General features: G+C 39.8%; 1 protein-coding gene across 1 annotated transcript in view; it reads left to right on the plus strand.

Annotated features, from left to right (window-relative positions):
• The window catches only part of OPRL1 (opioid related nociceptin receptor 1), a 54,501-nt gene that overhangs the window by 26,206 nt on the left and 5,436 nt on the right, over positions 1–22,859 (plus strand). The window contains exons 3-4 of the mRNA XM_074288935.1: positions 19,329–19,590; positions 22,174–22,529. Of these exons, the coding sequence (XP_074145036.1) occupies positions 19,364–19,590; positions 22,174–22,529 (583 nt within the window). The 5' untranslated portion in view covers positions 19,329–19,363. The remainder of the gene's footprint in view (positions 1–19,328; positions 19,591–22,173; positions 22,530–22,859) is intronic.

Consider the following 22,859-nt stretch of genomic DNA (forward strand, 5'->3'; position numbering starts at 1 on the left):
CCAGAGAAGGACCCAGGAGAGGTGGGGGAGGGGACAAGCTCATTTTTCTGCAAAGTGTCTTAAAGCTTTGGTTGGGGCAGACAGCTCTGGGGTAGTGATGCTGACAAGACCAGGTGATCATATGTAGGGGGAGGAGTTTGAGATGGACTGACTCCCTATCTGAGGGGAGGGGCTGGATGGCTCTGATTTAGAGTCACTTCTGATTGGCTGCACAACCCTGAACTGTGACTGTTAATTCACATTGCTTCAACTAGCATCAGCTACGACCTGGCGCATTTGAAAGGAAAAAAAAAAAAAATCAACATTTCTTTTACCAAAGGAACTGGTTGTTCAGCCAGATGCTGTCTGATGCAGAATGCCATTGTGGAGCTATTCTTAAAGGCCCTTGGTCTGTTTCTAAAAGACTGTGTCCTTTTTAATCATTAAATGCTGAGAATCGCCAATCAGATTGTGTTTCTTCCTCTGAAAATTGAAACAGTATAGCCAAATGTTATTAGTGTGGCACTGCATTTTGGTAAGATTAATTTACTTTAACATTATTTTAAATGAATGTCCATTCAAAATGGAGAATTATATGTGAGAAAGTTTTTCTTTTTTAAGACACATTTCCAAATGATTTTTTTCAGTTATTATATGTGAACCAGAAAGATAACTTGGTTTTAGGTTTTTTTTTGGAGAGTTTCTCAATATCAATGTTTGCAGTTTAATAACTCAATGTAGTGGGGATATTTTAGCTCACTTAACTATAGGAAGACTGGATTGATATAACTATATATCTACTAAAACTTCTTATGATAGAGTATTAATGAATAAGATAAAAACAAAGGAGCTATGTGTAGGCTTTTTCTAAAGAATTCAGATTTTTTTGTATATATGCAGATTTTAAATTCTCAAAAGGCATTTAAACGAGAGAGACAGAGAGACAGAGAGACAGAGAGACAAGACAGAGAGAGAGAGAGAGAGAGAGAAAGAGAGAGAGAGAGAGAGAGAGAGAGAGAGAGAGAGAGAGAGAGAGAGAGAGAGAGAGAGAGAAATCCTGTCTACTATGTAGATGCATGGCTGATGTGAACATAGCTTTAAAAAAAAAAAGAATAAACAAACTGCCGTGATGATTTGTGAACTTTGAGCCTGCCAAGAAGACATGATTTCTTCATTTTCTTACTGGAATTGAATACTATCCTTTTTTTGCACATAGCTGTAATGTGGAGAATTTTGTTGTATAGTTTTATATGCATTTCTATGTGACTGTGTGCACATATGTGTATAGGAGGTGATTTTGTTTGCTATGTTATTGCCCCAAGTGATAAGATCAAAGCAAAGAGTAGATTGGAGAGGAAGGAAGAATGGTCTCAGGAAAATGATCCGAGAGGAAGAGATTCCATGTCCTTTGAAAGAGGGTGTGGAGAATTATCCATATAGCCCTGGGAGTATTGTTTGGTAGCAGGAGTAATGTCAGGGTCTGGGATTTGGGTAGTGGAAAGCTCCACTCCAAGAAGGCTGGTTAAAGGCCAGAGTGGGATTGAAGGTGAGGGAGAGCTAGTTTTATTCCGTTAGACATCATGTTCCAGAGAGGATACTAGCATTTTCTTCACCATAATTATGCCATTACCACTGAGTGTCTTGGCTTCTTACTAATTTTTTCTGGTTTTTGTGTTCTAAGTCAGACATAGGGAGTAGGGAACTTGAAGAGATATGTGACTCCAAAAGGTGTTTTAATTGATTATATACAATATACATACACACATACATATATACATAAGTACGCATGAAACATATATACTTATAAACATGCACATATACACCCACATATATAAAAGATCTTTTGGGAATTAAAGATAAAAAAGAGGTAAAATTTCTGTTAGGAAAGGATGGGGAAACAGCATGAATAACAAAGAAAAAGGTAGAACAAGCCAATACTTTTTTTTTTGTTTGTTTTTATTTTTATTTCATTTGCTGAGAAGATTAGTTTTCAGAGAAGGATAGGAGAATTGTTAACAGGGAATTAGAAATCCCCATAAGTAATAGTGTGCTTAGTCATCCTCAAAGATTATCAGTCACTGGATCTGGACAACTACATGCCATCAAATTCAGGAAACTTAGACCTTAGGAAGGGACCTTAGAAGTCATCTATTCTAAGTCACTCATTTTACAATTTTACAAATGAGGAAATTGTAACAAAGAAAAGTTGTGACTTATTGAAGATCACATAGGTAATAAGCAGCTGAGCTGAGTTTCAAACTCATGGCCTTTGATTTCATGACTGTGTGTTTTTGCTGCCCAACATTGTCTTCAATGACCCTAGAAAAGACAGATGGGCTTGTTGAAGCCCTGTCAGTAATGTTGGGAAAACGGGAGGATAGAGATAGTCTGGATTGGATTGTAGGACTGGAGATAGTCAACATTTAGATGTTTAATAAAAAGGAACTTTACTTATTTCTATACACTTAGTCTATATTTATGAATATTTACTTATTTATATTAGAAATAGAGTTGAATTATATTTATGAATTTTCTTTCCTTTTTGAAAAATTCAATTTGGTTTTTATTTTTCAGATCTGCATTTTCTACCTTCTCTCTCTCTTCTTTCCCTCACTAGAGAAAGCATGAAAAACAAAACCCCTGCTACACATACATATAGTTAAGCAAAATAAATTCTTTTATTCTCCATGTCCAATCTCTCCCCCCACCCAAAAAAAATCCAACCTAAACCCATGTCTCAATCTGTGCTGAGTCCATCAGTTCTCTATCAGGAGATTGATAGCATGTATCATTATGAGTCCTTTGGAATTGTGACACTGTCATTGGGTTGATCAGAGCTCTCAAGCCTTTCAAAGTTGTTGGTTTTTATGATATTGTTGTTATTCTATAAATTGTTCTCCTGGTGTTGCTCACTTCATTATGCATAAATCAGTCCATAAAAGTTTTCATAGATTTCTCTGAAACTGTTGCCCTCATCATTTATCATAGCACAATAGTATTTTATCACATTCATATATCATAACATCGATGGGCTTCCTCTCAGTTTCCAATTCTTTGTCTCCACAAAGAGAGATAGTATAAATATTTTTGTACATATGGATTTTTTTTCCTCTAAGAATACAGGCTTGACTGATTTTGAGCAAAGTTCTGAATATATTATTAGAGAAATTGTTTGTGACCACTTAGAAATGATAATTGCTGTGAACCAGAATGGATTCCTCAAGAAGTCATATTTGACTTCATTTTCTTTTTTTTAAACAGGGTTTCTTTACTGAGAGGTCAGGAGAACGCCAAATGTCTGGATTTTAGCAAGGCATTTGACAAGATCTTTAATAATGTAAACTAGACAACAGTTTGATATGTTTCTTGGAAGTTGGTGAGACAACTGGATCCAAAAAGGGATCCTCCTAAAAAGAGGCCTTTGGAATCATTATTCCTCAATGGACTTGTCCTGTTTAATGTAATGTTATCTGCCCATGCAGTAAAGATGGTGTGCTTATCAAATTCACTGAGGAAGAATTAGAAAAGACTAGATAATATTGTAGATAGTGGGATTGGTATCTAAAAAGATATCAATACACTAGAATAATTGGTGAAATCTGATAAGATCAAACTTCTATAAGAATAAATTTAAAGTTCTATGCTTAGGTTAAAAACAAAACAAAACTGTAAGATGAGCAATGATAATGAGAGTACCTACCTGGATAATGAGCTTTGATAATGAAAGGATTTCTAAGATTCATTAACTCTCTCTTCAACTGATTCAGGGTATGCTAGAGGCAACTTGAAGGGCTACCAAGAGACTGTTAAATTTTCAGCGTGGGCATTTGCACTTCAGAAATTCACAGAAGCTAAAAACCAGAGCATGATTAATTGTTTTGTTGATTGGCTTAAGAAAATGATGGGAAAATGCTAATATTGTAGATAAAACATGTAAGTGTTTGTCTTGCATACATTGTTTGTCCTTCCCCCACCAATCCCCAACAACTGGTTGTTAATAATTTACCAGCATAACCTTGTCATCAGTCTTACACCATAAATATGAAGTCATGTTGAAGGAGAGACAGCACTCAGGCTCTTAATGAAATATGGCATGGAATAGCAGCAGCTCATAGAAAAGAGGAATTTGACAAGAAAAGCAAGGAGAAACTGTCATGGCATTATGGGAAGGGTCTTTGTTGTTTAGCTCTGCTTGAGGATAAGCTCTTCATCAATATAGATTTGGGCCAAGGGACGATTTTTGTTGTTATTGTTGAAATCTGGCTAGAACATAGACTAGGATGCTTCCTCTCCAGAGATACTGGACTGGAAACTATCTAAACAACAAGGGCTGCAGTACCAAACCCCCAAAGACCAGAGGCTGAAATTTTTAGCCTTGCTGTGAGAACATCTTGATCTCAAATCATTGTTGTGTAGTTTTCAGGCCTTTTACATATCAATTTGTTATGATTATAAAACAGCAAAACAGCTTACTCAAAATCCAGTTTCAAAAAAAATAAAATAAAAATAAACTTCTTGGAGTTGATACTCAAAAATGGAGCTGTTTCAAAAACAATAATCACAACAAAACAACTATATAATCATAAGATGAAAACAGTATGGTTAGCTGATCAGTATAATGAACAGGACTTTGCTTTTGTTTTTGTACTCTGTATGAATCAACACAAATAAATGTGCAATTGTATAATGTCTATTCTAGTTATGAAATTAAATAGTATAACCTGGAAGTCAAAAAAGCTAATGTTAGCTTGTTATTCAGTTGTGTCTGGTTTCTTGTGACCCCATTTGGGTTTTCTTGGTAAAGATCATGGAGTGGTTTGCCATTTCCTTCTCCAGCTCATTTTACAGATGAGGAAACTAAGGCAGGATTAAGTGACTTACTTGCCCAGGGTCACCCAGGTAGGAAGTATCTGAGGCTGGATTTGAACTCATGATTCTTAGCCCAGTGCTCTATCCACTGTGTCACATAACTGCCTAATGCTAGTTGAAGCTGCACTAATAGAAGGTTCTTTATCTTCTGTCACACTTCTGTTCCACATCTGGAGTACTTCAGGTGTGGGGTGCTACATTTTTATGTTCCTTGTAGTTTGCAAATACAGCTCACATTTCTAAATTTTTATAATCCCACTTCCTACGTGAATTGTATTTGCAAACATTTTTTGGTGGGGGAGGATGATTGGATTGAAATCTGATTTATTTAGACATGACTTAAATTTTTATTAGGAATATTCACTTTATTAAATAATTTTCTTATAAAAGCATTTTAAAGTAAAATTTCATATTTTTCATAGATAAAAATGAAATGGTTTCATGGTTTGCTATGGCCAAGAATTCATCATCTAGTATTAGCCTGATTTGAGCTTCTCTGTACTTAGAGCAGTTTGCTCTTAGGTGGTCAATAACTTGTACCTCACTGCATCCAAGGTCATCTCCAATTGTCCTGATCTGTGTCTTGCCACTGGAGCCAGATGGCTCCAGAAGAGAAATTAAGACTGGTGACTTTTCACAGCTCTGCCTTATTTAAATCTAACTCATTTGCATGTCATGACATCATCTCCCTGATGTCATGGTCCTCCTGGAGAACAAAGGACAAACAATAACAACAATTTGAAGATTTCACAAAATGGATCATGTTTTCTCTTTGGTTTTTCCTCTACCCTAGGAAAATCTCAAAAACAAATCTTAGGTATGGCTCATGTCTAGTTCTCCTCAAAGATGAGTAATAGGACCCTATCCAACAAATATATGTAATGTAAAATATGGGTACAGGTTATGGTACAGCTTTATATTTTCTCTACTACAAAAATGCTTATGCTGTAAAGGATTGCTCATATAATAATTCACATTATTAGATGAATAAAATAAGAAACAAAACAAATAACCCACTCTTTAGAGTCCCTGTCTCCTGCCCCCAAGTGGGATTGTTGAACAAATATTTCCCATCCACTCCAGACCTGTGTTGTCTATGTAATGCATATAGCAATGTCATGTAATATTGGCAAACTTTAGATTTCCTGGCTTATCATATAATGATTTGGTTCTTGAATTGTGAAATTCTTTTTTCCTCCAAGAAACATGCTATTAGAAAAATCTTCTCACTCCAGGATGCTAGTGCACTACTTGAAAACTCAGGAACTCTCAGAGTCAGGATTACCCAGACAAAACTCCAAATAATCTATTCTCAAGTTTACTAGTTTCTGGACAGTACTCAGAAAAGGAAACAGGTAGAAAAGGTAGAAACCCAAAATCCAGCAACTCCAGCCTCAGGTTCCCCATAGACTGGGCTTGCCATGCATGGCTTTATGCAAATGCCTATTTTTCTACTACTGATGGGAAGAAAGTGAGAAATCCCTTGCCCTTTTTGTCTTACTTAGTCAATAAATACTTAATAAGCATTTATTAAGTATCAAGTACTGTGTTAAGCACTAGGATACAAAGAAAGGCAAAATACAACCCCTGCCCTCAAAGAGCTTACAAATTAAAGGGGGAGACAAAATGCAAATAATAATGTACAAACAAGCTATTTGCAGGATAAATTAGAAATAATCAACAGAGGGAAGGCACTGGAATTAGAAGCAATTGGGAAAGGTTAACAATATAGGATTTTACTTGGAACTTGAAGGAAGCCAGAAGCCAGAGATAAGGAGAGAGTGCATTCTGGTTATGGGGGATAGACAATAAAAATGCCTAGATTTGGGATGAAATGTTGTGTTTTAGACTCAGTTCTGGAAGTCTAGGGATTGGGGGCAGGGGGAAAAATCTCAGTAAGAAAAATGGAAGTGAGAGAGATGAAACTAGTTTTTACAAGTCACATTTATATAAAAAGGGGGAGTGACAATTTTTCCAAAAAGAATCTGCTCTCCTGGGCCTCATTCAACCAATTGCTAAGAGGTAGCTCTGGTCCTTGTAGAATAATCACAGAAGTGCCCTAAGTTATCCTTGTGAAGGACTAAGGTACATATTTAGTTTCATGAGAGGTACTGCTTCTGACAAAGGGGAACCCCGCCAGGATCTACTTTGGCCCATGGTCACCTCATAAAATATGTCTAGAGCTGGGCCATTTATATTTTCACATGTATAGTCCTGGAGCTGGCCTTTTTGAGTGACATTTATCCTGGCCCTTTTTTGGTGAGCCATGTTTATTATCTCAGGGTCGAACAGTTGGCACCTTGGGATGACATAGCAAATCCTTCCACATCCATGATGGCAATAGGAGGCAGAGGTTACATTAATTCCTCCCTCTGGTTTTCAATCTTCCTTTCTCACTCTGCAATGTATGCCATATAGCTCTGTTCCTTTGTGAATCTTTCTGCCAAGGATGGCAACCACTTTTACATGTCTACCAGAGCATATGCTCTTCTTGGTGAACCTGACTTTTGATCTAAGGCCCTGAATGTCTCTTCTGCTTTATGTTTCTTTGCCTGAGTGTAGGGGATCAAACAACAATCTTGAAGTTAGTATTTCTACCCTTGGAGGTAGCCTCGTGAGTTTGAGAAATTGAAATGTCTGTATTTCTCAGGCTGTACTTTGGGGGAGAGACCCCTGGAATTACTACACTGCTTCTTGGAGAAGACCACATACAGCAGGAGGAACCCAGTTCCTAGAGTGGTTTGCCAGAAGATATGACCTTGAGAAAGAGTACAGAGCTGAAATGAAGTGAAATACTTATTCAATAATCCTTCTAAATACTTCATGTTTTACAACCTCCCAGGAGAATATTATAGTAGTTATAAATTACTCCTGCATATTTAGATCTTTGTCAGTGAGTCTTTGTGCTAATAGCATTTCTTTTATGTTGAGGAAATAAATAGCTGTTCTGTATAATGTACATTGTACATTGAGTACTTTCTATTCCTCATTTTTGAGGAAATCCTACACAGGAATCAAATATCATCTTAAGTGATTTTTTTCCTCGATTTGGGGATGGGAGGTAAAGAGCCTGAGGGTTCTCTTTTCTTAAGAAGCATGAACCCTTTTTGTAGGCATGATTCTAGAGTTGGGAACTTCTTTGGGGGAGGGAAAGGGAGGGAGAAAGGGAGGTAGCTAGAGAGAGAAAAGGGGGGTAGAGAGAAAAAGGGGGGATGTAAAGAGAGAGGAGACAGAGGAGGAGGAAAAAGAGGAGGAGAAGAGAGAGATTTGGAGAGAGGGAGAGAGAGAGAGAGAGAGAGAGAGAGAGAGAGAGAGAGAGAGAGAGAGAGAGAGAGAGAGAGAGGAGAGAGAGAGAGAGAGAGAAAGAGAGAGACTCACAGAAAGAGACAGAGAGACACAGAGAGATGGGGGTGGGGTGGGGACAGCCATATATCCAGAGACAGAAAGTACCCCAGCCTTGAGAATCCAGGAACAATAGTGTATGATTTCAATATCAAATTGATTGTGGTGACTCATCACATTGTTCAGACTCTCCCCTGATCAACTCTTATTACATTAGAAAGGACATTGCCAAGTTGGAGCTTGTCCAAAGCAGAATGATCAGGATGGTGGGGGAATTAAAAGGAAGGAAAACAAACAAACAAATGTTTGTTGAGTACCTACTAACAGCCAGGAACTATGCTAAGTGCTTTACAAATTTTATATTATTTTGACCTTTACAACAACCAGGGGAAGTAGATGCTATTATCATCCTTATTTTATGGATAAGGAAACTGAGGCAGACAGAAGTTAAGTGACTTTTCCAGAGTCACACAGGTAGGTGACATCTGAGGCCATATTGGAACTTAGTTCTACCTGACTCCAGTCTCAGCATTCTATTCATTTTACTGGAACTAGCTGAAGTCTTGACATGGGAGGACTGAGATCTTTGAGGAAAAGCTAGGTGTCCACTAGTTCAAGACGGGTAGGGAAAAGGTTGACAAGTACAGGTTAGACTAGAAGCCCAATGAGGTCCCTTCTAACTCAGATTCTACAGTTTTATGATTTTGAAAGGATTGGAGATATTTAGCCTGCAGAAGATGAATTAAAGGCGACATGATGACGATGTGAAGTAACTAAAGGGTAGTCATATGGAAAATGTGGTTGGTTTGCTTTTCATTAGAAGGAACAAGGAAGTGGAGACTGCAGAGATCAGTGGAATGACAAACTTTCTAGTTGGGTGGTACAGTAGATAGAGCACTGGACCTGGAATTACGAAGACCGAGTTCAAATGCTGCCACAGATACTTACTCTGGCAATATGACCCTGGGTATGTCATTTTGTTATGGGGTGGATCAATTCTCTGAGAGCCTCCACAGCTGTGGATCATAACATCTGAAGGAGTTGCAAAGTAGCCTTTCCTGACACAGGTGTTGCTTGTGGACTGGGAATGAAATAAGTTGGAGGCAGAGGGAAGAGGAGAGAAGTCAGACAACGCAATTGCCTCTCAGTCTCCTTATAACATCACCATCCTCTCACAGGAAGAGATCCATTCTACAGATCTGAGTTAGATCTCCAGCAGCTACTAGCATGTGGCTCCCGTATCATAAACTCATTTAATCTGTTTGTCTCAATATCCTCATCTGTAAAATGGGAATAATACCAATACTATGCTTTTCTCCAAGGGTAGTTGAAAGGATCAGATGAAAAAATGTTTGCAAAGTTCTTTGTAAATGGTAAAACATTCTATACATGCTTATTATTTTTATTAGTCAGCTAAGTTACATGGTAGATAAGAGTACCGGGTCCAGAATCACGAAGTCTGATTGAGTTCAAATATGACTTCAGACACTTACTAGCTTACTAGCTGTGTGACTCTGGGCAAGTCACTTAAGCCTATTTGCCTCAGTTTCCACATCTGTAAGATGACTGGAGAAGGAAATGGCAAACCATTCTGTTTGCCAAAAAAACTCCAAATGGGGTTATAGTCAGCCACAACTGAAAAACAAATTATGATTATTATTATTAGTTATTAATAATTATAATTGCCCCAAAGTGAAATGGTCTCTCTCTGGCAGTATTTGATTCCTCAACATTGGAAGTCTGAAACTTGTTATAGATATTGAAAAGAGGATTCCTGCTAAGGTCTACATTTGTCTGGAAGCTCTCTGAGGATATTTTGAGTTCAGACTGGGTACAGAGGTAAAGAGATGGAACTAGGCTTTACAAGGATCTTCCAGGAAGATTCTCGGGAAGGAAGATTGACTGAGCCATTGTTGAAGCTCTGCGATTGCTTACTTACAACACTCTGGAAATGATATGACTTATTTTTGGTGAGATTATTTATCCCCAGGAGAGTCGGATGAATGGCTCCAATTATTCCTGATAATAAAGGAAAATTCTTTTGTTTTTGGAAAATAATGTCTAAGTCATGTGAGGTGAGTGGGAACTGAAAGTACAGTTGCAAAGCGCATGGGGTATTTAAGGCTGGCAGATGGTTTTGTCAAGATCTACTCAGGGCCTTTGATGGGCAAATCAGGATCTCCTAGAACTGAGGGGATGTTGCAACTAGCCCAGTAGGGAAACCCTGAGAAGTCAGGGTCCAGCCTAAAAGCTTCTGGTGGAGTTGGGAGGTTTAGACTTAGAACACAGTGGGACTATTGAATCAAGTTAAGCTGAGAATTTAATCCTCATCATCTGTTCAAAAAATAAAAAGTGTGTGTGTGTGTGTGTGTGTGTGTGTGTGTGTGTGTGTGTGTGTGTGTATGTTTAGATAGATTATGCTCTAGGTGATGGGAGAAATATTTGTATGTTCTTGCTATTATATTTAAAGCAAATATTTTTTTATAAAAAGCGCTAATTTAGCTGTTACATAAAACTGGGGTTCTGGGACTCTATAATTTGGATAACACAATAAATGAAGACTTTGGATAATGACAGAATGAGATATCCCTACATGACTTAAAGGTAATGGAAAATCCTGGGTGAAATTGGCCTTTAAGCAGAGTAATCATTGCTACATATTCAACTAATAAGCAAGAACTGTCAGGTTTACTAGTTTGTCACCATTACTTTCCACCCCACCCTCCAATCCATTCTCAAATTCATATGCTGGAATAGATGTAATGACATAGATAGGGTGGAGTAGTAGTGAGGTAGTGAGAGCTCAGTGAAGGCTAGATATGGTCTATAGATCTATTAGCTTCTGTTGGAGGAAGAAAAAGGCTGTGGTCTGGGCTCTTGGATCAGGTACTCAACAATTTTTTACTCGTTTTGGTAGTATAGTGAAATCCACGGATCCTTTTTTAGACTAATATTTTTAAATGTATAAAATAAAATACATAGAATTTACAAAGGAAATTAATTATTGAAATACAGGAACCAAAACATTAAAAAAATAAATTCATCATTCCCAAGTTAAGAACCCTTGACTAGACTAATCAGAGGGAACCTGGCTTGAGGGTAGCATGGTAGGGAGATCCCCAGTTTGGAGAACTAGAGAGGTATAGTCTCAGGAATATGCTCTGTGATAAATCAAGCACCTTACCATTGTAAAAAAAAAAAAAAGAAAAAAATAATACATATATACATATGTATATATATATATGTATATATATGTATATATATATATATGTATATATATGTATATATATATATATATATATATATTAATCTTTGGGGGAAGGTGTGTGTGTGTGTTATTATTTGTCTTTATCGTGTAAATCATATAAGATATCCCAACGGACTTTTGTGGACTTTTGAAAATCCTTTATAGTGAAGCCTCTTTGGATGCAAAAAATTTATATAGCCCCAACAGAGAGTTAGTGATATGGTAGGAGGAACCCTACCTAGAGGCTTCCAGATTGGTTGTGGGTGAGGTGTGGCTTTGTATATAAATAGCCCCAGAGTTTTATAGTTGGGTGCAACTAATATAATATATATATATGTAAGGATGTGTCTAGAGAAGATTTACCATTTATGGGTAGAAAATTTGAAGGAAAGGAAATACATCCTGACTGCTCATGGCCTAAGATGGTGACCAGTGATGGAAGCAAATAGACTATACCAGTAGGTTTAATTCAAGACAGCTTTGTTCTGTTCTGATTGACTTTTTAAGAGATCCTCTCATTTCTTGTTTTTTCCATCATGATTGTTTCATGATAAGCCCTCTGCCCCATTGAACCCTCTCTTCAAAACAAAAAGAAAATAGTTCAGAAAAATTGATCAACATAGTGATGACATCTAATGATAGAGGAAATATTCCTCAGAGATCATTCAGATTTCCCATGAGCCTACTAAAAGGAAGTGTGTTTCATTTCATATTTTCTGGGAATAAGAATGATCAATGCAATTACACCTAAATTCAGATACCTTTGAATTAGTTTTTATTTGTGTTATTATAGTTGTTTTGTATACTATTATTTTAGTTCTGCTTTATTCCTTTTGCCACAGTTTATTAAGTCTTTTATATTGGTACTGGCCTTAGTGTGAATAAATTGATTGGCTTTAGTCCTCCCTGCTATAGCTCAGAACTCCTGTACCTGTTTCATTCTCCTCTGGTAGCAAGAATTATAGGCTTGTGTGATTGGCAGTGCTATCATACTAGCATAGTGCTAAATAGTTTTGATAACCACTGCCTTATAACATTGTTTGAAATGTAGTAATACTAAATCAAGGAGGACTAGCACCTCTGGTGTGAGGGCTTGCCGAGCCCTTTTCAGGCCTGCTCATCCACCTGTGGTGTCTACCTGGTATTGAACTCTCACCTGTGCTCCAAAATGCTGGAGCATTCACAGCAGTTACACATTGGTAAACTATTTTGGCAGATGGACTAAACCAGGTTGAAGGCAACCCATGGGCCTCAGACCTTGTGGTGAGTTAGGGGGATATCTGCCCCAAGCATGTAAAGACTTTCCCTAGTGGAATGGATGAATGAGAGCAACTTATTCCAGTGGCTATGAAGGCAGCTGTAGTAGGTGTGGTGGAGTGCTTAGAGCTTCATCAGCCATCAAAGATGCCTAAATCATACACTGTATCCTGGGCCATTGCCAGTCATCTTGCCTTGTTTTGCTACTGGACTTCAACGACTTTGGAAGAGAGAGTGAGGCTGATGACTTTGGACAACTTTGCTTTACTTAAGTACAATTGACATAAGAGTCAAGATATCATTGGTCCTCTTCAAAAATGAAGAACAAATTACCAATATAGTAATACTTTGCTTCCTTCATTCCTGCTTTTCTTTTCTTTCTTTTTTTTTTTTTTTGAGATTCTATACTTTTTGATCTATGCTGAATGAATTTTGTTATTATTTTGTCTTATTCAATAAAGTAATCCCTTGGTAGTCTGATTGGTATAACACTATATCTGTAAATTGATTTAGATAGCATGATTATTTTGTGTTTGAGATCTAATTGTAAATAATGATTATTCTTCAAGTATTCTATTCTTTCTCTAGAGTCTTATAATTGTATTCAGAGAAATTCTTAGTATATATTGGAAGGTTAACTATCAGATTTTATGCATTTTGTAAGTATTTTGAATGAAATTTCTCTATTATCTCCTAGATTTTGGTAGTATTATATAGAATACTGCTGGTAATTTGTTGATAATTGTTTGATAATTATTGATTTTTACCAATAATGCTGATAATTTGTTGACTTATTTTGTATCTTGATACTATATATACTATCTTGATTTCATAAGTTCAAATCTGGCCTCAGACACCTACTTGTTGTGATCCTAGACAAGTGACTTCGGTCCTTTTATCAGTTTCCTCACCCATAAGATCATCTGGAAAAGGAAATGGCAAACCACTTTAGTTTCTTTGCCAAACTTCCAAAAAAGAGATCACAGAGAGTTGTACATGACAGAAGAACAATAACAAAAACTAAAACTGAATTAATCATCTTAACTGCTGCTTCACTAATTCTCTAGAGTTTTCTAAGTAAGTCTTTGTGTCACCTGTACAGAGGAATGATTTGTTCTTTTCTTTGCCAATGCTAATATAATTTTATGTATTTTCTTTCTCTTGTTGCTATAGTTCTAGCACTTACAGAACAATGTAAATAGTAAGAGAGACTCTTTGTTACTTTTTATACATTCATTTTGTATAATGTTACTGTATTATTTGTGAATTTCTTTTTCCTTTAAATGTCTTAAAATGTATTTTCATTTGTTTATTTAACACACATTTATTAAGTACTTCCCATGTGTAAAGCTTAGTGATAGGATCTGAGAATACAAAGATTAAGAAAGCATGATCCTTACCATGAATGAGTTTATATTTGGGATTCCCTGGGTAGTGGGAACCTGAGTCAGATACTATGTAACCTTCCCACTGTAAGGTGGGGAGTCTGAGGGGTATAAATGAAATGTCCTGACAAAGTGCTTTGACAATCTGAGGAAGGAAAGATTATATTTAGTGATGGAAATCAGGCTTAGTGGGGGAGGTATTTGGACTCATATTTTGGAAGGAGAAAAAGGGAAAGAAGTCTGATGGTAGATACTGGGGTTTACATCTCTACCAGTGACAGTGAAAGGTTAGGGAACATCAGAGAGCCCATGTGAATCTTTAGATTGGTTTAAGAATCACAAGAGCTTTTAAGAGATTAATTCCATAAAGAGAGAGAAGTTTCCTTCCGAATGGCATTAGTAATAGAGGAAGGGATCGAGAGAGTAGCTTTCTTGCATACTCACAATTTGACTTCTTTTCTGGACCTGGGGTAAGTGGATGGTGTTTACACTCTGGGCCTCAAGCCTACTTACCTAAGGTTTTCTCCTTTCCTTATTTAAAAACAATGCACTGATCTATTTTTTTTTATTAAAGCTTTTTTATTTTCAAAACATATGGATGGAAAATTTTTCAACATTGATCCTTGCAAAACCCTGTGTTCCAAATTTTCCCCTTCTTCCCCACAATCTCTCCCCCCGATGGCAAGTAATCCAATATAAATTATACATATTAAAATATATGTTAGATTCAATATATGTAAACATATTTATATAATTATCTTGATGCACAAAAAAATTCGATCATAAAGGGAAAAAATAAGTAAGAAAACAAAATGCAAGTGAACAACAACAACAAAATGCAATGTTGTGATCCACACTCAGTTCCCACAGTCTTCTCTCTGAGTATAGGTGGCTCTCTTCGTCACATGATCACTGGAAATGGCCTCAATCATCTCATTGTTGGAAAGAGTCATGTTCATCAGAATTGATCATTTTATTTTAAAAACATACGCATAGATAGTTTTCAACGTTCACTCTTGTACCTTTCACCTTTGGAACATCTTGTGTTCCAATTTTTTTCCCTTTCTTCTCCTCACACCCTCCCCTAGACAGCAAGTAATTAAATATAAGTTAAACATGCAATTCTTCTAAACATATTTCCACACTAAAAATCACAGTTCTACCAACTATGTATTAGTGTCCCAGTTTTCCCACATTCCCTCCAACATTCACCATTATCTTTCCCTGTCATCTTACCTGATCTGAAAGGTATATAGTGATTCCTCAGAGTTGTCTTAATTTGCATTTCTGTGATCATAGTGATTTAGAGCATTTTTTTCTTATGGCTAGAAATGGTTTTAATTTCATTATCTGAAAATTGTCTGTTTATATTTTTTGATCATTTGTCATTTGGAAAATGGCTTGAATTCTTATTAATGAGTCAATTCTTTATATATCTTAGAAATGAGGCCTTTATCAGAACCCCTTGAATGTAACATTTTTTTTCTCCAGTTTATTACTTCCCTTCTAATCTTGTCTGCATTGGAAATACTAATTTTTCTAAGATGATCATTTTGAGTGGCCTGTAAATGGTATTAGAAATGTGCAAGGGCCTTTGGCAGAAAAAAAGGTTCCCCATCCTTGTTTTTATACTATTGATTCTAAGGTGATTCTTGAATTAGGAAATGGTCATTCTTAATACTTGATTCCTCATCTCCCCATGCCATCACTAGAAGCCCAATTTAGACATTTATTCCTCTTTCTTTACCATATTCAAGGCACACTGGGCTTAGGCAAGGAAAAATACAATGTTACTTTAGAAGCAATGTGTTTTAAGAAAAGGATTAAGAGTGGGTATAAAAGATTTCTACTCAGACTAACTAGGATAGAAGCCAGGCGTGGCTTCTAAATGAATATTCTATCTTATTCCCCTGAAGTTTCTTTAGCTATATTTAGTTTCAGCATGATGGTCTTCTTGACCAGGAACATATGACACTCTTGTGGTCCCCTAAAGATGATGGCATCTTTCTGAAAGTTCTAAGGAAGCTTCTCTGGAAAATTATTTCCTTCTTTTAAAATAACTCTGACTCTTCCCTTATAGAGATGATGGAAACTATTCAATGTGATCTATCTACCTTCCATCTTCTTTGCATCTAAAGATGATTCTGCAGTCATCTACTTCCTTCCTTTCCCTATCCGAAGAATGACTAACTCCTTTCCTCTTTATCTTATCTGATCCAATCCAATAAACATTTATTAAGCAACTACTATGTGCTAGCCACTGTGCTGAGTGCTGGGGATGCAATTAATAAAAGAAAAATAGGCCCCATCATCAAGAAGCTTATCGTTTATTGGAGGGAGACAACACACAAAAGTAGGCAGGAAAGCTGGTGTGTGTGTGTGTGTGTGTGTGTGTGTGTGTGTGTGTGTGTGTGTGTGTGTGAGAGAGAGAGAGAGAGAGAGAGAGAGAGAGAGAGAGAGAGAGAGAGAGAGAGAAGAGAGAGACAGACAGACAGACAGACAGACAGACAGACACAGGACACCTAAGTGTACCTAGTTTGAGGGCATCTTGTTCTATGAAGTTGAAACCAGGCAGAGCAGTAGATGCAAAGTGGAGTGAGTTGAGAGTTCAGTCTCTTCCTTTATAAAGGAAGGCATAGGGAAGAGTTTGATACTTTACTCTCCAGTCCTTCAAATAGAGGAGGCATCAATCAAGGCTTGAGTTATCGGTTTGATGATGAATTTAGAAGTGATGAATTTATTCTTATGAATCCCTCCTAAATTGTGATACTGAATTTGCAGAGTCCACTAACAACACTATTGTTATATTATCCCCATTTTACCGTTGAGGAAACAGGCAGAGGTTAAGTGACTTGCCCAGGGCCACACAGCTAGCAAATATCTAAAGAATGGATCTGAAGTTACACCTTCCTTATTTCAGATCCCATGCTCCATTTATTGCACCATCAGTTACCTTTTGAATAGGGACTCTCACTGTAGAGACAAAGTCACAGAGAAGAACAACATTCGAGGGAGGAAGCAGCTTCAGAGTCCGAATTCTGGAAACAGAGAAGAAAGGTGACTATGGATTCAAGAGAGAAGTACTGTTATCAATAGTCAAACTGCCAAGAGGAGCAAACCCAGAAAGCCTAGCTGGGCAATAGCAACTTACTGGGCAGTTCATATGAAAAAGGTCCAGGGGTTTTGTGGTCAAATGTGCTACTTGTAGCAGGCCCAAAACAATGAAGTTGTAGGAGAGACGCTGTGTCCAGAATGAGGGAAGTGAGGCTTTCACTTTGCTCTGCTTTGGTTAGATCACATCTAGAGCATCACTCTCAGTCAGGGACCTTGAGGGTGTGTTATGCAAGGGTCAGTCGCAGGAACCTGGAGTGTTAAATTTACATATTTATAAAACAAACCAAATTTAAAGGAGACAGGTATTTGAAGGGCTGTCACAGGGAAGAGGGGTTAGATGTGTTTGTTCTAGTTGGGACCATGGGCAGAATTAGGAGCTTCAGAGAAGCGGATTTCGGTTTCACGCAACAATCAGAGCTGCCCAGTGCAGAATGGCTTACCGTGGTAGGTAATGGGCCCCTTCCCTTGAGTGTTTCAAGCCGAGGCTCGACAAGCACTTGTCTTCTCCGAGGGAAGAGCATGGAATGGGATTGAGTGCTTGCAGACTTTAGAGATGTCTAATCCTTCTCCCTCGTTTTACAGAGAAGGAAGCGGGTCAGGAAGGGGGGGGGGCGGTTCGCCCAGTCGCATTGTGGCTAGTCAATGGCAGAGCCAGGGTTTAACTCTTAATCCAGAGCTTTCCCTCTATCCTATTCTGCTTCTTCATTAATGCCAAAGGCACAAAAGACCTGTAGTCATATTCAGGCTGGCTCTCCGGCAGAGGTGCGTGTTCACACATAAAACACGTTCACGTAGAGTGCAGAAGGGTTACAGGGACACTCTCCCCCCTCACCTTTTGGGTCACACCCTTTCTAATTAGCGTCTGGAAAATTAGAATTCCTGGAAAAATGGGCTTCCATGCGGGACCTCCGCAGGGACCCGGCCAAGGGTGGATGCCTATATGTTCAACTTACATCCCTGTGAGTGTGTGAGTGTGTGACCGTGTGCGCGCGCGCGGGTGCGCGTTTGTAGGTGCACTCAGAGTTAGTATAAACCTAGGCTCAGACATCCCCAGTCCAGCCCTTCCCTTCCTCCCTTTCCCCAGAACCTGACCGGATCGCCCCTCCCCCTCCTGGTCCTGTTCTCCGGTAAACCTCCTGCGCCTGCCCCCTCCCTTCCCCTTTGCTCCTTTCCTCTCCTCCTTCTCTCCCCTCCCCTCTTCTCCTCTCCTCCCTTCTCTCCCCTCCTTTCCTCTCTTCTTCTCCACGGGTGCAGTTGGCTAGGAGCTCTCTGAGACGTCTGCAGAGCGGCAACGCCAGGAATTGGCCCAGCCGGGTGGGGGAGCTGACTTCGGAGGGGGGGGGGCTCCCCGGGCGGGACAGTCTTTCCTCAGCCCTCTGGACCCCCGTCCCGTCCTTTCCCCATCCCTCTAACCTGCCTCTAACGTTCCCCCTCCTTTCCGAAATCTGCCTTCCCCTCCCCACCCTGCACCCTCCCTTTTTTTTTGGCTTTGGCTTTGGCTCTTGACTTACGTTTGCCTGTTCTGGGGGAAGGGCATTTCTGGACCTGAAACCGCTGGGGGTTTGCGCCTAGGGTGAGAAGTTGGGGGCAGCGGGTGTCGGGTGGCTCTGAGTGTCGCAGGATCGGGGCTTGGCTCCGGGTGGGGGAAGCGGGGAGATGTTTGTAGTGTGTCCTGAGGCACTAGGGACCAGCAGGATGGGATTTCTTCTCTGTGTGTATTTGGGCTGGGAAGAGGGGGGGCACTTCGGGACGCTGGGAATGCAGGGGTGGGAGCCTCAGAGGGGCATATTCCTGGAGTGGCTGCAGTAGGTTAGAATCCTCCCCAGTTAGCAGTGTGTGTGTGTGTGTGTGTGTGTGTGTGTGTGTGTGTGTGTGTGTGTGTGTGGTGTTGTGTGTTCCTGTGTCTGTCTAATGTCTGCCAGGGTTATAGCCAAGTATCTCTCCCCACCTCCCCTCCCCACCTCTGCATGTTTCTGTGCCCATACAGGTCTGTCAGCGTGTGTATAAGCACGTCACCTGTCCCCCTGTTGTTAGACAGCCTGATGGAGAAGTGAGGAAGGAGGGTGTGTATGTTTGGGGGGGATGCAGGGTAAGCTCTGGTGCTAGTCACATTTCTCTCTTCCTTGCTTTCTCAGGGCCAGCTTGGGGCATAGTAGGTGGAGAGAGCACCATGGAGCCCCTCTTCCTGGACCCATTCTGGGAGAATTTCTATGGAAACCGCCTGTTCAACAACTTTTCCCTCCCAAATGGGAGCCAAGTGCCTCCTCACCTGCTGATCAATGTGACCCAGGACACCTTTCTGCCCATTGGCCTCAAGGTCACGATAGTCGTGGTCTACCTGGCTGTGTTTATAGGGGGGCTGCTGGGAAACTGCCTTGTCATGTATGTCATCATCAGGTAGGTGGGTTCTTGGTCCTCTGAAACATGTCATAATCCTATGGGCTTCTGCCCGTCTTTGAACCTCCCAGCACCCTGGAGTTGTAGAGATAGAGCAGTGATGGCATTGGAGCTGGGACTGCCAGTTTCTTGCTACTCTTTATGTCAATTTTGGAGATGAGTGGTAGGGCTCTCTATGGAGGAATACATATCTTTGGTATAATCTGCCCCATTGACCCCCTGGGGAGAGGAGAAAAAGCTGTGGCCCAGGTCTCTGGAACTTGGCTTCAGGAACAGACTTAGAAAAGAGGTCTGGATCTGAGGTTCTCCGAGAAAATTGGCTACTGTGACCCCTGAGGGGCTGGGTCACTATCTGTGGGCCTGGATGGAAGGAGAGCCTGAGGGGTTTAGACTTCAGAAAGTCCTGGGCTACTTGAGGCCTGCCTAGGTAGAAGGAGCAGTACCCTGGTGGGAAGAGAGGGTATTGCCTATCCCTAGCACTAGGAATTTAGGGCCATGCCCCAGTGGAAATGGATGGCGCCTTCTCATAAACCAGGCCCTGAAGTCTAGTGTTGGGGAGCTCTAAGGCTTGGGTCATGGATGTTTCTACTCCTCTCTTCCCCCACCCCTGAAAAACTCTCGTCCATTATTCCTCTGCCCACTCTGTAATTTTTCATTAAGACAATTTAATTTAACACAGATTATTGAATGTACCTATATGCCTAGCCCTATGTTTGCCATTGTATATGAGATAAATAATATATATCCTCATGGAAGCCAATCTGGCTGGGAAGGAAACAGGGCCACAGTATGTATAGCTTAGGGAGCTATGGCTTGATTAGGCCTTGAAGGATGGATAGGATAAAGGAGAGGTCATTTAAAAGATATTTGTGAGGAGAATAACATGAGCAAAAGGGCGCAGGCAAGACTGATCCTGATATTAATCTGACAGTGAGGAGATTAGATTATTGGAGGGAGAGAGGGCAGAGACAATCTGGGAGCTGGTATTATTGTCTTGTTTTCCTCCAGAAAGCATCTTTGAACCTTTGGTGCATTGTCATTGGTGCAAACAAAAGGGATAAATCGGAGAGTGCTAGATTTATAGAATCAGACTTGAGTTCAAACCCTACCCCCAACACTAGTTATGTTATATTGGGCAGGGCACTTGCCCTTACTTAGCCATAAGTGAATAAGAAATATGTAACCTGAAAGTAATATATAAAACGAGGATAACAATAGTTAGTGGTGAAAGTATCTTAACTGTAAAAATACTACAGAAATGGGAGTTGTGATGACTTATGATGATGATGATGATTATATGGTATATATATGGTATAGTAGATAGGATGCCTAGTATTTGTTCTAATCTCTAACTTCTGCTTAGATCAACTATATGATCTTTGAAATCTCTATCAATGCTGTTTTAGTCAAGGTTGATTATAAGAACATGGGCAGTTTTAGAGATAAAAGGGTCATAGTTATAAAATGATAATTTTATAGAAAAGGAAACTCAAGTCCAAGAGGCAAAATGATCTGCCTAATGTCACAGAGGTACTAAGTGGTAGGACTGGAATTTGAACCCCTTCCTCTGACTCTAACTTGTCCTAGATGTCCTTCCTTGATCTGGACAGGCCAGCCTGGAGCTCTCCTGGGAAAGGGATCCAGAGTGAAGCATTTTAGAGACTAAGGATGCTATTTTTATCTTTTTCATCCTCCCTCAGTGTTGGGATGGAAAAAAATGAACCTATATCCTGGATTTAAATAGATAGGAAAGGTGAAAAACTCTTCAGAAACATTGATGCACAAGAATTGAAAAGGCCAGGAAGGCATACTGACAACCTGTCCAGGACAATAAAGCTGAAACAGCAAAGGAACATAGCCGATATTCCTTACTGCCCACCCCCCATCCCATTGGTATTACTACCATAATTATTTCTGCCATCACCATCACCATGGCTACAATCTTCACTGCCATCTACCTCTCTACCAATACTCTCACCACCATCCCTGCTGCCATCACCATGGTTACCATCATCACCAGAGCTGCCATTACTACCACTGCCATTGCTGCCACTGTAACGATTGTCATCTCTAACGTGCTCCTCCATCTATCACAGTTGTTGTCTCTGTTGCTTTCATCATCTGAATCATTATCTGATTCGCCATCATCATCATCACTCTCATCATCTCTGCTGTCAACCTCACCAGTGCTGCCATCACCAAGCAGCGATGACCAAGATGGAGAACTTATACCATCATCCAAATGACCTTGGAAGCTTAAGTCTCCGGAAGCCACAGGATTATTGTTAGGGTCTAGAGGGAGTGTTGAGGGATGGGGATAATTGGTCATCTGTTCAGATATCCATCTGAATCACATCCATGTGCAGGATTCCTTACTTCAGAATGCAGGCTATGATGGGAAAGCTAGCTGGATCCCTTTTCTGGGGGCAGGTTGAGCGGTCAAACCCTGAGGCTATTGTTCTTCACTCCCTCCTCCACCCCCTACATCCCTTGTTGTCTCTAAAGGAATCTGAAAAGTCTGATGATCATTATCATGAAGTTAATTACCCCCATCTCTCTGTATCTCCTCTGCTCTCATCATAGACACACAAAGATGAAGACAGCCACGAATATTTACATCTTTAACTTGGCACTGGCAGATGCCCTGGTTCTGTTGACACTGCCCTTCCAGGGCACTGACGTTCTCCTGGGCTACTGGCCATTTGGAAATGTGCTGTGCAAGACGGTCATCGTCATCGACTACTACAACATGTTCACCAGCACCTTCACTCTGACTGCCATGAGTGTGGACCGCTACATTGCCATCTGCCACCCAGTTCGGGCTCTGGACATCCGCACACCCAACAAGGCCAAGGCTGTCAATGTTGGCATCTGGGCCCTGGCTTCACTCATTGGTGTTCCTGTCACGGTCATGGGCTCAGCCCAGATGGATGATGATGGTCAGTGTGTGGGTGTGATGTGCTGGTTCTGGGTATAGTGGGCAGATACCATGACCCCTTTGAGGGCAAACCCATCCTTCCTTTGGGGGAGGGTGCCCAGATCTGTAATTTCACTGAGGAAGACAGACCCATGCAGAGTTGGTATCCCTTTGGGGAAGGGAGACTAGACCATCATACTTCTAGAATAGGGATTCTTAACATTCTTTTGAATCAGGGAATACATTGACAATCTGGCAAAATCTATGAACCTTTTCTTAGAATAATGTTTTCTAAAAATCATAATCAAAGGAATTGCTAGATTTCAGTTAGAGATTAGTAAAAATAAAGGAG

This window comes from Sminthopsis crassicaudata, chromosome 2 (genome assembly GCF_048593235.1).
Source record: "Sminthopsis crassicaudata isolate SCR6 chromosome 2, ASM4859323v1, whole genome shotgun sequence".
In the NCBI taxonomy this organism is placed as follows: Eukaryota; Metazoa; Chordata; class Mammalia; order Dasyuromorphia; family Dasyuridae; genus Sminthopsis; species Sminthopsis crassicaudata.